The 15,111-nt window shown below is 38.2% G+C and overlaps 2 protein-coding genes across 2 annotated transcripts in view; one reads left to right on the forward strand and one right to left on the reverse strand.

The window, feature by feature from the left end:
• Positions 1–4,665: 4,665 nt before the first annotated feature.
• Positions 4,666–11,698, forward strand: cdc5l (CDC5 cell division cycle 5-like (S. pombe)). Its single transcript, XM_069718841.1, has 18 exons — positions 4,666–4,868; positions 5,367–5,470; positions 5,886–6,047; positions 6,168–6,295; positions 6,473–6,572; positions 6,674–6,800; positions 6,886–6,977; positions 7,344–7,488; positions 7,593–7,784; positions 8,215–8,535; positions 8,768–8,932; positions 9,080–9,160; positions 9,478–9,729; positions 9,817–9,924; positions 10,192–10,281; positions 10,381–10,512; positions 10,710–10,790; positions 11,353–11,698. The coding sequence occupies exons 1-18, from the start codon at positions 4,824–4,826 to the stop codon at positions 11,464–11,466; spliced, it is 2,439 nt and encodes an 812-aa protein (XP_069574942.1). The 5' UTR covers positions 4,666–4,823; the 3' UTR covers positions 11,467–11,698.
• Positions 11,699–11,752: 54 nt separating this feature from the next.
• supt3h (SPT3 homolog, SAGA and STAGA complex component) overlaps positions 11,753–15,111 on the reverse strand; it is a 5,483-nt gene continuing 2,124 nt past the window's right edge. The window contains exons 2-11 of the mRNA XM_069718847.1: positions 14,964–15,048; positions 14,620–14,706; positions 14,342–14,438; positions 14,041–14,198; positions 13,757–13,832; positions 13,505–13,617; positions 13,303–13,407; positions 13,053–13,181; positions 12,544–12,633; positions 11,753–11,913 (exon numbers count right to left, since the gene is read on the reverse strand). Coding sequence (XP_069574948.1) covers positions 11,872–11,913; positions 12,544–12,633; positions 13,053–13,181; positions 13,303–13,407; positions 13,505–13,617; positions 13,757–13,832; positions 14,041–14,198; positions 14,342–14,438; positions 14,620–14,706; positions 14,964–15,048 — 982 coding nt within the window. The 3' untranslated portion in view covers positions 11,753–11,871. The remainder of the gene's footprint in view (positions 11,914–12,543; positions 12,634–13,052; positions 13,182–13,302; positions 13,408–13,504; positions 13,618–13,756; positions 13,833–14,040; positions 14,199–14,341; positions 14,439–14,619; positions 14,707–14,963; positions 15,049–15,111) is intronic.

Consider the following 15,111-nt stretch of genomic DNA (forward strand, 5'->3'; position numbering starts at 1 on the left):
TATACTATAGCATGTCGTCCAAAATATCATACAAAAGTTATACTATAGCATGTCGTCTAAAATATCATAAAAAAGTTATACTATAGCATGTCGTCTAAAATATCATAAAAAAGTTATACTATCCAAAATATCATAAAAAAGTCATACTATAGCATGTCGTCTAAAATAAAAAAAAGTTATACTATAGCATGTCGTTAAAATATGATAAAAAAAGTTATACTATAGCATGTCGTTAAAAATATGATAAAAAAGTTATACTATAGCATGTCGTCTAAAATATGATAAAAAAGTTATACTATAGCATGTCGTCTAAAATATCATAAAAAAGTTATACTATAGCATGTCGTTAAAAATATCATAAAAAAGTTATACTATAGCATGTCGTTAAAATGATAAAAAAGTTATACTATAGCATGTCGTTAAAATATCATAAAAAAGTTATACTATAGCATGTCGTTAAAATATCATAAAAAAGTCATACTATAGCATGTCGTTAAAATATCATAAAAAAGTTATACTATAGCATGTCGTCCAAAATATCATAAAAAAGTTATACTATAGCATGTCGTCTAAAAATGAAAAAAAGTTATACTATAGCATGTCGTTAAAATATCATAAAAAAAAGTTATACTATAGCATGTCGTCTAAAATATCATAAAAAAGTTATACTATAGCATGTCGTCTAAAATATCATAAAAAAGTTATACTATAGCATGTCGTTAAAATATCATAAAAAAGTTATACTATAGCATGTCGTCTAAAATATCATAAAAAAGTTATACTATAGCATGTCGTCTAAAATATCATAAAAAAGTTATACTATAGCATGTCGTCTAAAATATCATAAAAAAGTTATACTATAGCATGTCGTCCAAAATATCATAAAAAAGTTATACTATAGCATGTCGTCTAAAATATCATAAAAAAGTTATACTATAGCATGTCGTCTAAAATATCATAAAAAAGTTATACTATAGCATGTCGTCTAAAATATCATAAAAAAGTTATACTATAGCATGTCGTTAAAATATCATAAAAAAGTTATAATATAGCATGTCGTCTAAAATATCATAAAAAAGTTATACTATAGCATGTCGTCTAAAATATCATAAAAAAGTTATACTATAGCATGTCGTCTAAAATGTCATAAAAAAGTTATACTATAGCATGTCGTCTAAAATATCATAAAAAAGTTATACTATAGCATGTCGTCTAAAATATCATAAAAAAGTTATACTATAGCATGTCGTCTAAAATATCATAAAAAAGTTATACTATAGCATGTCGTCTAAAATATCATAAAAAAGTTATACTATAGCATGTCGTCTAAAATATCATAAAAAAGTTATACTATAGCATGTCGTCTAAAATATCATAAAAAAGTTATACTATAGCATGTCGTCTAAAATGTCATAAAAAAGTTATACTATAGCATGTCGTCTAAAATATCATAAAAAAGTTATACTATAGCATGTCGTCCTAAAATATGATAAAAAAGTTATACTATAGCATGTCGTCTAAAATATGATAAAAAAGTTATACTATAGCATGTCGTCTAAAATATCATAAAAAAGTTATACTATAGCATGTCGTTAAAATATCATAAAAAAGTTATACTATAGCATGTCGTTAAAAATATCATAAAAAAGTTATACTATAGCATGTCTAAAATATCATAAAAAAGTTATACTATAGCATGTCGTTAAAATATCATAAAAAAGTTATACTATAGCATGTCTAAAATATGATAAAAAAGTTATACTATAGCATGTCGTCTAAAATATCATAAAAAAGTTATACTATAGCATGTCGTCTAAAATATCATAAAAAAGTTATACTATAGCATGTCGTTAAAAATATCATAAAAAAGTTATACTATAGCATGTCGTTAAAATATCATAAAAAAGTTATACTATAGCATGTCGTCCAAAATATCATAAAAAAGTTATACTATAGCATGTCGTCTAAAATATCATAAAAAAGTTATACTATAGCATGTCGTTAAAATATCATTAAAAAAGTTATACTATAGCATGTCGTTAAAAATATCATAAAAAAGTTATACTATAGCATGTCGTCCAAAATATCATAAAAAAGTTATACTATAGCATGTCGTTAAAATGATTAAAAAAGTTATACTATAGCATGTCTTAAATATGATTTAAAAAAGTTATACTATAGCATGTCGTTAAAATATCATAAAAAAGTTATACTATAGCATGTCGTTAAAATGATCATAAAAAAGTTATACTATAGCATGTCGTCCAAAATATGATTTAAAAAAGTTATACTATAGCATGTCTAAAATATGATAAAAAAGTTATACTATAGCATGTCGTTAAAATGATCATAAAAAAGTTATACTATAGCATGTCGTTATACTATAACTAAAATATGATAAAAAAGTTATACTAAAGCATATACTATAAAATGTTATACTATAAATATGATTAAAAAAGTTATACTATAGCATGTCGTCTAAAATATCATAAAAAAGTTATACTATAGCATGTCGTCTAAAATGATTTAAAAAAGTTATACTATAGCATGTCGTAAAATATGATTAAAAAAGTTATACTATAGCATGTTAAAATTCATAAAAAAGTTATACTATAGCATGTGTAAAATGATCATAAAAAAGTTATACTATAGCATAAATGTCTAAAATATGATTTAAAAAAGTTATACTATAGCATGTCTTAAATATGATTTAAAAAGTTATACTATAGCATGTCTTAAAATATCATAAAAAAGTTATACTATAGCATGTCTTAAATATGATTAAAAAAAAGTTATACTATAGCATGTCTTAAAAAAGTTAAAAAAGTTATACTATGTCATGTCTTAAAATATGATAAAAAAGTTATACTATAGCATGTCGTCCAAAATAATAAAAAAGTTATACTATAGCATGTCGTCTAAAATATGATAAAAAAGTTATACTATAGCATGTCGTAAAAAATATCATAAAAAAGTTATACTATAGCATGTCGTAAAATATGATAAAAAAGTTATACTATAGCATGTCGTTAAAATATGATTAAAAAAGTTATACTATAGCATGTCGTAAAATATGATAAAAAAGTTATACTATAGCATGTCTTAAAAATGATTTAAAAAAGTTATACTATAGCATGTCGTTAAAATGATTTAAAAAAGTTATACTATAGCATGTCGTTAAAAATATTAAAAAAGTTATACTATAGCATGTCTAAAATATGATTAAAAAAGTTATACTATAGCATGTCTTAAATATGATTAAAAAAGTTATACTATAGCATGTCGTCTAAAATATGATTAAAAAAGTTATACTATAGCATGTCTTAAAAATTTAAAAAAGTTATACTATAGCATGTCTTAAATATGATTTAAAAAAGTTATACTATAACATGTCTTAAATATGATTTAAAAAAGTTATACTATAGCATGTCGTTAAATAATAAAAAAAGTTATACTATAGCATGTCGTTAAAATATGAAAAAAAGTTATACTATAGCATGTCGTAAAAAAAAAATATAAAAAAGTTATACTATAGCATGTCGTTAAAAATATATAAAAAAGTTATACTATAGCATGTCGTTAAAATATCAAAAAAAGTTATACTATAGCATGTCGTTAAAATATAGCATGTTAAAAATTAAAAAAGTTATACTATATCATGTCATTAAAAAAGTCATACTATAGCATGTCGTTAAAAAAAAAAAGTTATACTATAGCATGTCGTTAAAAATAAAAAAGTTATACTATAGCATGTCGTTAAAAATAAAAAAAGTTATACTATATCATGTCGTTAAAAATAAAAAAAAGTTATACTATAGCATGTCGTTAAAAAAAAAAAAAGTTATACTATAGCATGTCGTTAAAAATAAAAAAAGTTATACTATATCATGTCGTTAAAAATAAAAAAAAGTTAAACTATAGCATGTTAAAAATTAAAAAAAGTTATACTATATCATGTCATTAAAAATAAAAAAGTCATACTATAGCATGTTGTTAAAAAAAAGTCATACTATAGCATGTCGTTAAAAATTAAAAAAAGTTATACTATAGCATGTCATTAAAAAATAAAAAAAGTCATACTATATCATGTTGTTAAAAAAAAGTTATACTATATCATGTCGTTAAAAATAAAAAAAAGTTAAACTATAGCATGTTAAAAATTAAAAAAAGTTATACTATATCATGTCATTAAAAATAAAAAAGTCATACTATAGCATGTTGTTAAAAAAAAGTTATACTATATCATGTCGTTAAAAATATGATAAAAAAAAAGAGTCCAAACTTCCTGTGTCCAATATGAGAAGTGTCTTCAGTCTTCAGGGTTTGTTTGGAGGAGCTGCTGTTTGACCATCTGCCTCCTCTACACACAATAATCCGTGAAACGACCAAAGGAGGATAAACGAGGACTATTTTCAATTAGTCACATTTAAATCTAAACCATCGGTCCGTGTCGACACCAAATGGCGACGACTCAAAGATATATTTCTTATTAGCGTGTTCCGGCGGACATAAATAGGTCGAGTTGAAACGCACGGCTGAATCTCCGGTGCCGGTACCGGGATTACGGTGGCCGGTGAGGGGAAACACGACGGCGGCGAAGAAACAGAAAACCGGCATGACGTCAGAAACCCCCTGACGGACACCCACAATGCATTGCGGCGGACCCATTGAATTCTGCGACGCTAGCTTCCGGCGGGTTTCTTCTGCCCGTTTTTTTTAAAGTGTTCCCGGACTGAACTTCCACCGCGCGGCTCCGTGAAACTGGCCGAGAGTCACTCGTGAACGGATCCGGTGAAGGAGGAGACACCAACGGGGCCGTCGAGATGCCGCGAATCATGATAAAAGGAGGCGTGTGGCGCAACACCGAGGTACGTGTTTACACGGCTAGCTTTGGCTAGCACGATGCTAAGTGCTCACGGTGAACCGATGCGGTCGAGTTAGCATCCAGCTAGCTGCTCGTTTACAGGATTCACAGCGAAGTTATTTTGTTTATTTGTGTCGTCGTGAGGAAAAGAGTTTAGTCTCAGCCGGCTACTGTCGAATATTTACATATTTAATGAGCAATTAATGTAACGCGATGAGCAAATGTAACGCGATGAGTAAATGTAACGCGATGAGTAAATGTAACGCGATGGGCAAATGTAACGTGATGAGCAAATGTAACGTGATGAGTAAATGTAACGTGATGAGTAAACAAACACCAGTTCGAGCTCCCAAGTTTCTTTTCCAAGAGAATGAAATTAAAAAGTTTGAAATGGAGAACAGAAAAGATTCAGAGATCAACCGGTCGGTGAATAAATGGATGAATAATGAAGTCTGACTGACTGATGGTTTGTGACGTAACACACCTGTCCTCCTTCATCCAGGATGAGATCCTCAAGGCGGCGGTGATGAAATATGGGAAGAACCAGTGGTCCCGTATCGCCTCCCTGCTGCACCGCAAGTCTGCCAAACAGTGTAAAGCCAGATGGTGAGTCTTTATGTTTATGTTTATGTTTATGTTTGTCTTTGTCTTTGTCCAAAGCTGCTGTTTAATTTAATTTGGTTTATGTAGAGCCAACAATCACAGCGCGGGTTATTTAAAGGTACCGAACACGTTAAAAAAAAAAAGTCCCGACAGCAGAACTTTACAGCATCGCGCGGAGAAACCACAACAATTCGATTATTCCCAACGTCAGCTTCGGAGGTCAGAGAAGATCTGCCTGGTGAGAGGAGAGCAGAGAGAGAAAAGGACAGCGTAGAGAACCAAAACGTGAACGGTTGGAGCTCCACGGCCGGTGGACATCTGCACAAAGAAAGAACGGAAACTGTACGGGGAGACAAAAACTAAAAGAGAGTTCAATTTAAGATGATGACATCCCGTCGGCGTCGCCTCTGTCCCGCAGGTACGAGTGGCTGGACCCCAGCATCAAGAAGACAGAATGGTCCAGAGAAGAGGAGGAGAAGCTGCTTCACTTGGCCAAGCTGATGCCCACTCAGTGGAGGACCATCGCTCCCATCATAGGACGCACCGCCGCCCAGTGTCTGGAGCACTACGAATACCTGCTGTACGGTTTGAAATGACACGTTCATTAGAGTTATGGTTTCATTATAAGATTAGAGCAGACTCTCGTTGACCGTTGTAGGATAAATAGTAAGTGTGATTATGTGTTTTTGTGGTTGTTTAGAGACAAAGCAGCACAAAGAGACAACGAGGAGGAAGTGGGAGACGATCCCAGGAAGTTAAAACCGGGAGAAATCGACCCCAATCCTGAAACTAAACCCGCCAGACCCGACCCGGTGGACATGGACGAAGGTACAGCAGCACACTTAATACTGACGGAGAAACAGATTTTATACATTTGAGCAACTCACGACTGACTTTTTACATTCACTGGTGGTTCGTTTTAGTTTTCATCCACTCCTCGGGAGAATTTAGTGACGCAGCGAGTCGTGTAATAAAAATGGGTGAATTTTTATTTTGTGTCTGAAGATGAGCTGGAGATGCTGTCGGAGGCCAGAGCTCGTCTGGCCAACACCCAGGGCAAGAAGGCCAAGAGGAAGGCCAGAGAGAAGCAGCTGGAGGAAGCCAGGTTAAACTCATTTCATGCTTTTAAAAATCACACACAAACTGAGGATGATGGAAGTATTCATCAGAACAGGATGGTTTGTATTTACTGGTGTTCTGCTGCAGACGGTTGGCGGCTCTGCAGAAACGCAGAGAGCTGAGAGCGGCGGGAATCGACGTTCAGAAGAAGAGGAAGAAGAAGAGAGGAGTGGACTACAACGCCGAGATCCCCTTCGAAAAGAAAGCCACACCGGTAAGTAAAACTGGGCACAAATTCACCTTTTAAGCGTTTCGAAATGAATCCAAAGTCACAGTATTAACCTTTTGTGTGTTTTCAGGGTTTCTATGACACCAGCATGGAGCAGTACAACGCTCTGGAGCCCAACTTCAAACGGCTCCGACAGCAGCACCTGGAGGGAGAACTGCGCAAGTCAGTAACAACGAACACGGTTTTATTTACACAGTTTACAGTAATACTGTCAAACACGGTCACTTCATGTACACGAATACATGTTGGATAAAAACGATGTACATCATAAGGAATAAGCCCCCTTCAAGGAAATCGCGATTACCATATTTATTCCTTTAAAATCAGATTTTTCTTTCTGAACTTTTTCTAATTCCCGCAATTTTATGCAAATAAAACCCTCAAATGCAAATTAAATTGTAATTTATGAGGAAAATCACCTGCAAAATCGAGCATTTCTGATCACATAAAAAAAAACAACTCCTGGACGGGCCGATACGCTGATAAAACTCACCGTCTTCATCCGTCAATCCTGCTGTTTGTTTGCAGCGAGCGCGAGGAGAGAGACAGGAAGAAAGATAAACAGAAGATCAAGAAGAAGAAGGAGAGCGACCTGCCGTCCGCCATCCTGCAGACCAGCGGAGTCGCCGAGTTCACCAAGAAACGCTCCAAACTGGTCCTACCGGCACCGCAGGTAACAAACCCGCCGGACCGGCGGAGTCCGTCCCGCTACGCACGATTTCAAACTTTTGGTATTCGGACGCCGTATTTTGGTTGATCGATCCGATTCGTCCGCAGATCAGCGACACCGAGTTAGAGGAAGTCGTCAAACTGGGCGTGGCCAGCGAGGTCGCCCGTCAAGCCGCCGAGGAGAGCGAAAGCGGTAACTCCGCCTCCTCCGCCCTCCTGTCGGAGTACAGCGTCGCCAACACCAAGGCGCTGGGACAACGGACCCCGCGCACCCCGACCGTCCAGGACAGGATACTTCAGGTGAGATGGAAACACGTGTATACTCATTTTATTTTGTCTGTGATTATTTTATATAGATTATGAAACAGAAAATCATCATTTACAGTATTTGATTTAAAAGGGACAACAGGGGACCAAATATACAAATGACTTATTAACATATTTATATCACAAAAAATAATGAGGCGTGTTTTTGTAGGTGATAAGCTCATTTGATTATTTCAATATAGATGACAGAACAGTAATAATAATAATAATAATAATAATAATACCCATCACAAGTTAACAGAGCCGGTATAGAGCTTGTGAAATTCATTAGCCGATACTCACCATTGTATTGAATTGATTCCATGTTCCAAGTAATTTAGCCATAAAAGAAATTACCGCTGGTAATATTTACCATGTGTGTGTGTGTGTGTGTGTGTGTGTGTGTGTGTGTGTGTGTTTTCAGGAGGCCCAGAACCTGATGGCTCTGACCAACATCGACACGCCTCTGAAGGGCGGCCTCAACACGCCGCTGCACGAGAGCGACTTCAGCGGCGTGACGCCGAAAGGGCAGCAGATCCAAACGCCCAACACCGTCCTCAGCACGCCGTTCAGAACTCCTGGACAAGGTCAGGGTTCAGAGGGCATGACCCCTCAAGCCGGAGGTGTGATGACCCCACGCGGGGCGGTGACCCCGGGTTTGACCCCCGGCCGCACGCCGCTGAGAGACAAGCTGAATATTAACAGCGAGGAGCAACTGGCCGACCCGGCGTTCACCAAACACATGGTAAACCAGCAGTCCAAACACCACGAGATATTCAGTTCAGCATCGTTTTAATACAACCAGAAAATATTCACATTTCAGGAGCTGAAATCTGAGAATTAACTTCTTTTTTTTTTTCATTATAAAATGACTCAAAACGATTAATTGATCAACCGAATAGCAATTTTTGTTTTGTTAATTGACTTAATTATTTCTGCTCTAATTTAAAGCCGTCCCTCTTATTTCCCCTCGACAGCAAAGGGAAAGCCTTCAGCAGCTGAGACAGGGACTGTTGTCACTTCCTGTTCCCAAGAACGACTTCGAGATCGTTCTTCCCGAAAACGCCGAGAAAGAACTGGAAGAGACGGAGACGGAGACGGGATTCATCGAGGACTCGGCCGACGTGGAGGCTCGCAAGCAGGTAAGCGCACGAACACACACACGAGTACACACAAATACACACGAACACACAAACTCCACTTAAAAATGTTGTTTTCAGGATTCATGAAATCTTTTGCCTTTCAAAATAAAACTCGTCGAAGTTCAACACGTCTCTTGTGTGTTTCAGGCTGTTCGGGACGCAGAAAGAGAGAAGGAGCTGAAGCTGCGACACACTGCTGTCCAGAGGAGTCTGCCGAGACCTACCGAGGTAACGCACACACACACACACACACACACACACACACACACACACACACACACGAGTTCACGGCGTTACCGCCGCCGACACGTCGTCTAAAAGTTGTTTTTTTTTAAACGTTGTGTCGAGCTGATCCCCCCCAAAAAATAAAACCTAGAAAATAAAACCCTGAAAGAAAGTGAGTTCCTTCAAGTAGCTGATGTTTAATGTTGTGACTGAATTTAAAGAGTTTCACCAACTTCAAGTGATTAAAACAAGTCACGTTGAGCACTAAAGTAGAAAAGAGTTCTTTCTAAAAACACCCCACTTGCGTCGTGCGTCCGCAGGTGAACGAGTCGGTCCTCCGTCCCGCCTCCATGGAGCCGCTCTCCGACCTGCAGGTGGCCGAGGAGCTCATCAAGCAGGAGATGATCACCATGCTGCACCACGACTGCCTGCACCACCCGTCGGCCAACGCGGCCAGCCAGCTGCAGCGCTTCAAGGCCCGAGGCCCCGCCTCCGCGTCCAACAACGCCTCGCACATCTCCTACCTGGAGACGCACAGCTACAAGCCAATCAGCACGGAGGACATGGATCAGGTGCAACATCACCTGCTGTTTCCACCTCACACACAAATGCAAGTTATTTGAAGTGTTTGCTGACGACGTTGCGTACCCGTTGAACAGGCGAAGGCGATGCTGGCTGCAGAAATGGAGGTGGTGAAGGGAGGAATGGGCCACGGGGACCTCAGCATGGAGGCCTACAGCCAGGTGTGGGAGGAGTGCTACGGACAGGTGAGCGTCCGAGTCCCGAGAGACTTTTATCTCCCCGTAAAACACAATTAGCACCAACACGCCTCGATAATTGTTTGCAGAAAATTCTGCTGCCACGAAGCAGGACTGAATTATTTTTCTTGATTTAACTACTAATTTATTCATTTTCCTGTCGGGAAACAGACACCAGCCATGTTTTTCTACAGGCCGCTCTCTGCTCCGTCTGGTCCTTCTTAACTGTATAGAATAATAATAATAATAATATTGTCCGCCCCTCCCGTTGCACAGGTGTTGTATCTACCGGCTCAGAACAGGTACACCAGAGCCAACCTGGCTTCAAAGAAAGACCGTATTGAAAGCCTGGAGAAAAAACTAGAGGTGAGAACGTTTTTCTGTATTTTTCTGTATTTTTTGTATTTTGCTACGTCTTTATGAAATGTTGTCTTGAGAGTTTGTGTTGTCTGTGGGACCCTCCAGGTGAACCGCGGTCACATGACAGCGGAGGCCCGGCGAGCAGCGAAACTGGAGAAGAAACTGAAGATCCTGCTGGGAGGGTTTCAGTCCAGAGCGCTGGGGCTCCTGAAGCAGCACGGGGAGCTCTGGGAACAGGTACCAAGCAGCGTTGGACCTTTTCAACACATTAATTCATGTTGTTAATAATAATACTGCTATTAATTAGTGACTGAATGGGAGTCGTCAGTATTTGACTCGTTCACTCGCGGTCGGTAAAAAAAAATATCTTCTTAAATGTGAACATTTGTACTTGCAGTGATATTAATGATGTTATTGCTCGTGGTGTCCACCAGGTGGAGCAGGCGGCCACGGAGCTGCAGACCTTCAACCAGCTGAAGAAACAAGAAGACACAGCCATTCCCAGGAGACAAGAGGTCACACACACACACACACACACACACACACACACACACACACACACACTAGTGCTAAAATAACAGACTAATCTAGTCATCAAATTGGTAATTAACTGATAATTTGTCATTTATTAAGATTTTTTTTTTTTTTTTTTAAATCAAAATTTTAGCAGTTCTCAAAATGTAAAAAAAGGAAGTGCTTATTTTCTGTTTTATTTATTATCTTTTAGTTTTTGGCCAATTAAAACAAACCGTTTGAAGACTTCACCTTTCACTCTAGAAACCACAATAATAATGAAAATGTTAAAAAAATTTAACTGAATAATTTTCAAAACAGGAAGCCAGTTAAGTAGTAATTTATTAAAGATCTAAGAAGCTGAAAATAAATGAAGAGTATTTCGGAAATAAAAAAAATGTCTGATGCTAATATGAAGAAAGGTCTGTCCGATCGAGAATCATTTGCTTTTTTTTTTTTTTTTTAATCTTATTGAGGCTCAAACTGATTTTTATTTTAATTTTAATCTGAGATAAATCGAATTATCGCCCTCCGATCAATATTTTTCCCGTTTGTGTGCTTCAGGCTCTGCGGGAGGACGTGGAGCGGCAGATGGAGCGCGAGAGAGAACTTCAGCAGCGGTACGGAGAGCAGCTGATGGAGAGGGAGTCGATGCTCAACAGCGCTCAGAAATACTGAAACACACACACACACACACACACACACACACACACACACACACACACACACTCGTCGTGGCGGTGGAGTCGCTCGCAGAAAATAATCTCTCGCCGCCGTCGTATGGAAACGTGTCACTCTCTGATCATCTCTTGCCTCCGTGTGCTCATCGTTGCTCTGAGTTGTGAGCATGCTCAGTAAGTCCCTTTGTGTTTCTGTATTAGTGACCAATAAAGTTTCATTTCAGCAGCGACGTACGAGCGTGCGAGCGTTTCTCCGGAGCGGATTTTTAACTTGAGGTTTAAAAATAAAAAAAATAAAAATAGAAAACATTTGGTTTCCTGAAAACTCTTTTAATAGAAAAAAAAAATAATAATAATAATAATGGATGCCTACAAGAATGTGTCTTGATAGTTTGGAGCGTCCTCAGCAGGTGAGGAGAGACATCCCAGTCCTCCAATAGGCACTCTGACGGAGACAGAAGACACGAGATCATCGTCAGATCAGATCTGTGCTCGTAAAAAGGAAAAGTTCGGATCTTTTCAGTTCTACAGTGTTTTCATAAAAGATAAAAGATTCATAAAAGATTAAAAAAAGAATCAGGAAGCCGCCGTGTGTTCACCAGCGTTTGATGATGAACAACATCTACAAGTTACAAGATCTATGCTTCACTGGAAGAGTTTTAAAACAATATTTTTTTTAAATGTACTGCAGGAGAACTAACTGGTTTGGTATATATATATATTTTTTTTAGCACAAAATCCCGTCTTTGTTGCGACATCATCGAGGAAAGACGACATTTCATACGAATAACTTTGGAAGATCTTGATATTCAGCTGAACTTTAGATGTTTTTTATCTGGATTAGCAAGTATGAAGAGGAAAAATTCTTAAAATAAAAGATAGATTAAAAAAAAATGATCGACAGTTCTCTGTTAAGAGAACCACAAAACATCTTTTTTTTTTTAACCACTAAATATAGTTTTAATTTAAATCCAGAAATAAAACGTGTAGAGATGCTAGAAAATCAGAGCTGTTACTGAAAGTGTGTGTGTGTGTGTGTGTGTGTGTGTGTGTGTGTGTGTGTGTGTGTACATACTGTGTGTCTGTAGTTGTATCTTCTGATGGCCTCTCTGATGTGACACGGCTGGATGCCTCCGCTGGGAGGCTCCACTGTTGCCGGGCAGCTCTGAAACACACGACACCGTTTTAAGTGTATTATCTTTAATCTGAATGGAGCATCCTAATATTTCTTAATATTTCTAATCGGCAACAGTCAGCAGAGAAATAAGGATAATCTGTAGAAACAAATAGTTTAACCACCTTTCATGCTATAACTGTCACCTGGACTGGATCTGAGGACTTTTCCTTCTACAATTACACATATAATAATTATTTTAATAATAATAATAATAAATGATAATAATAAAAACATAGAAGTCTTTGATGCATTCAGCAAATTTGCATATTTCTGGCAAAAAAACCCAAAAACATTTCAATACAATGAAGGAATTTTCTATTTTTGAAGCAGAAATATTTCAGTTGAGAAAAATAAAATTCCAACAGTCATGTGATCTCTCACACACACACACACACACACACACACACCTTTTTGCGTTTCCTCTGCCTCGCACGGCCGTCCAGGCTGCCGTTGCCCTGTAGGAGGGGCTTAGAGGCGTGGGAGGACCCCGGAGTGGAAGGGGGCGTGGCCTCAGGTGAGTCTGGATCCTTCTTCACCTGGTGGGAGGACGGATGTTAGTAACTACTGAGAAGATGGCTGCTGTGCCCAGAACTTATTTAAGATTTAAGAAAACAAGGGAGCGTGCTTTTGTGTGTGTGTGTGTGTGTGTGTGTGTACCTCTGCGTGTGTGTTGTAGTGGATGTAGCTGGCAGAGATCACGTGACTGGTGGCGTTCGTCTTCACCGTCATTTCCTGTTTTATCAGCAGAGACAAATCCACGATCTGCAGACGAAAACAGACCAATTTTATAAACAACAACAACAACAACAACAACAACACCACCAATACACAGGTGCGACATCGTGACTCAACACGTTACCTGGGCAACCGTCTCATAGGCCAGATACGACATGATCTCCATGGCGACGCTGTTGGGTTTCAGCTCCAGGCTGCTGCAGTCCAGCCAGTCCCGAAACTTGGAGGCTTTCTTAGCTGAAAGACATAAAAAAATTAAATCGGAAATGATTTAATCATTATTATTTAATATCATTGTTATTTAATATCATTATTATTTACGATCATTATTATTTAATGATGATTAATGGGACAAACGACTCGACTCAAATCTTACCGAAGCTGAGCTGTCGACTCTCACAGAACTCCGAGTACTGAGTCTGGTCCATCGTCCGAGTGTGACGCTCTAAACGCTGAACACACGCACACACACACACACACACACACACACACACACACACACACACACACACACACACACACACACACACAGTAAAATCACCATCAATCATACACTAAACTTAAACATACTGCCGTCCAGAGTCAAACCAGTCAGTCGTTGAAAATAAAAAAAAAATAAAAAAGGCGCGTTGTCACGACGACGTCACGACGACCTCTGACCTCCATCCTCTCCTGTTTGACGGGGTCGACTTCCTGCCGCTCAGCTAACGTCAGGAGCTCGCCGGTCTGATCCATCCCCACCAGGAAGTCCTGGGCCAGTCGCTGCCTCCGCTGGTTACCCCCGGCAACAGCAGCAGCGGCAGCTGCGGTCCACCTGTCTGGAAAAAAATAAAATAAAAACAACTTCTGGTGATCTCTGTTCATATTATTCTGATATTTGGTTCTCGAACATAAATGTTAAGAGAAACATCATATGATTAAAACGTTATTTTGAAAGTGTCTCGGGTGTCCTTGAGTGTACCTTGTTCTTGCTGCGGTTCTTCGTCCTCCAGAGTTTTGAGCAGTTTGGATTTATAATCTCTAAACTGGAGATATTTCAATAATCTCGCCACCTTCCTCTGATCAAAAAAGAGAGAACACAAAACGAAGGGGAAATTATTCATTTCAAAACTACAAATCAACGCGGTTTAGTTATTTTCTTTCTTTTCTTTAAATCAATAAAAAAAAAATTAAAAAAAAATCCTATTTAAATGTGGTGTTTTTGTTTTGTTTTGTTTGTTTCGGGTGTGTTTTGTGTACCTTGTCCTTCCTCATCAGGAACAGGATGTCCTCGGCTGAAATGACCCTCGAACCCCGAAAAGCCGCCCCATCGGAGGCCTGATGCAGCTGATCAATGAACCAATCACATCCCAGAGTTCAGTTACACAAGTTAACGAGGCGACGCAGAGGCGCCTTTAAGCTGCGATACCACCGAGCGCCACTAGAGGTCGACTCCAAAAGGCCTCCATAGACTCCCATTCAACTTCTCTCAAAAAAAATCCAAGGTCGCCCCAAATATGGTCACTTCCTGCTCCAAACTGGCAAAAATGGCGCTATTTAGGTCTAATCTTGAATTTGTTTGAAATTTAAAATAAATACGTTACCATGGTGATGAGCTGCGTGTGCACGATGTCCTCCACCAGAGCTGCCGTCTCGTGCAGAGGCCTGCGAGCGTCTCCCAGAGCGAACCTGGAAAAAGAAAGACACATGGTGACGTTGAATCAGATCTGAGATCAGTCGACAGTCTGCCGG

Source organism: Brachyistius frenatus, unplaced genomic scaffold (assembly GCF_029030835.1).
Source record: "Brachyistius frenatus isolate BFR_SWC_R1_liver_20210118 unplaced genomic scaffold, ASM2903083v1 Contig_200, whole genome shotgun sequence".
In the NCBI taxonomy this organism is placed as follows: domain Eukaryota; kingdom Metazoa; phylum Chordata; class Actinopteri; family Embiotocidae; genus Brachyistius; species Brachyistius frenatus.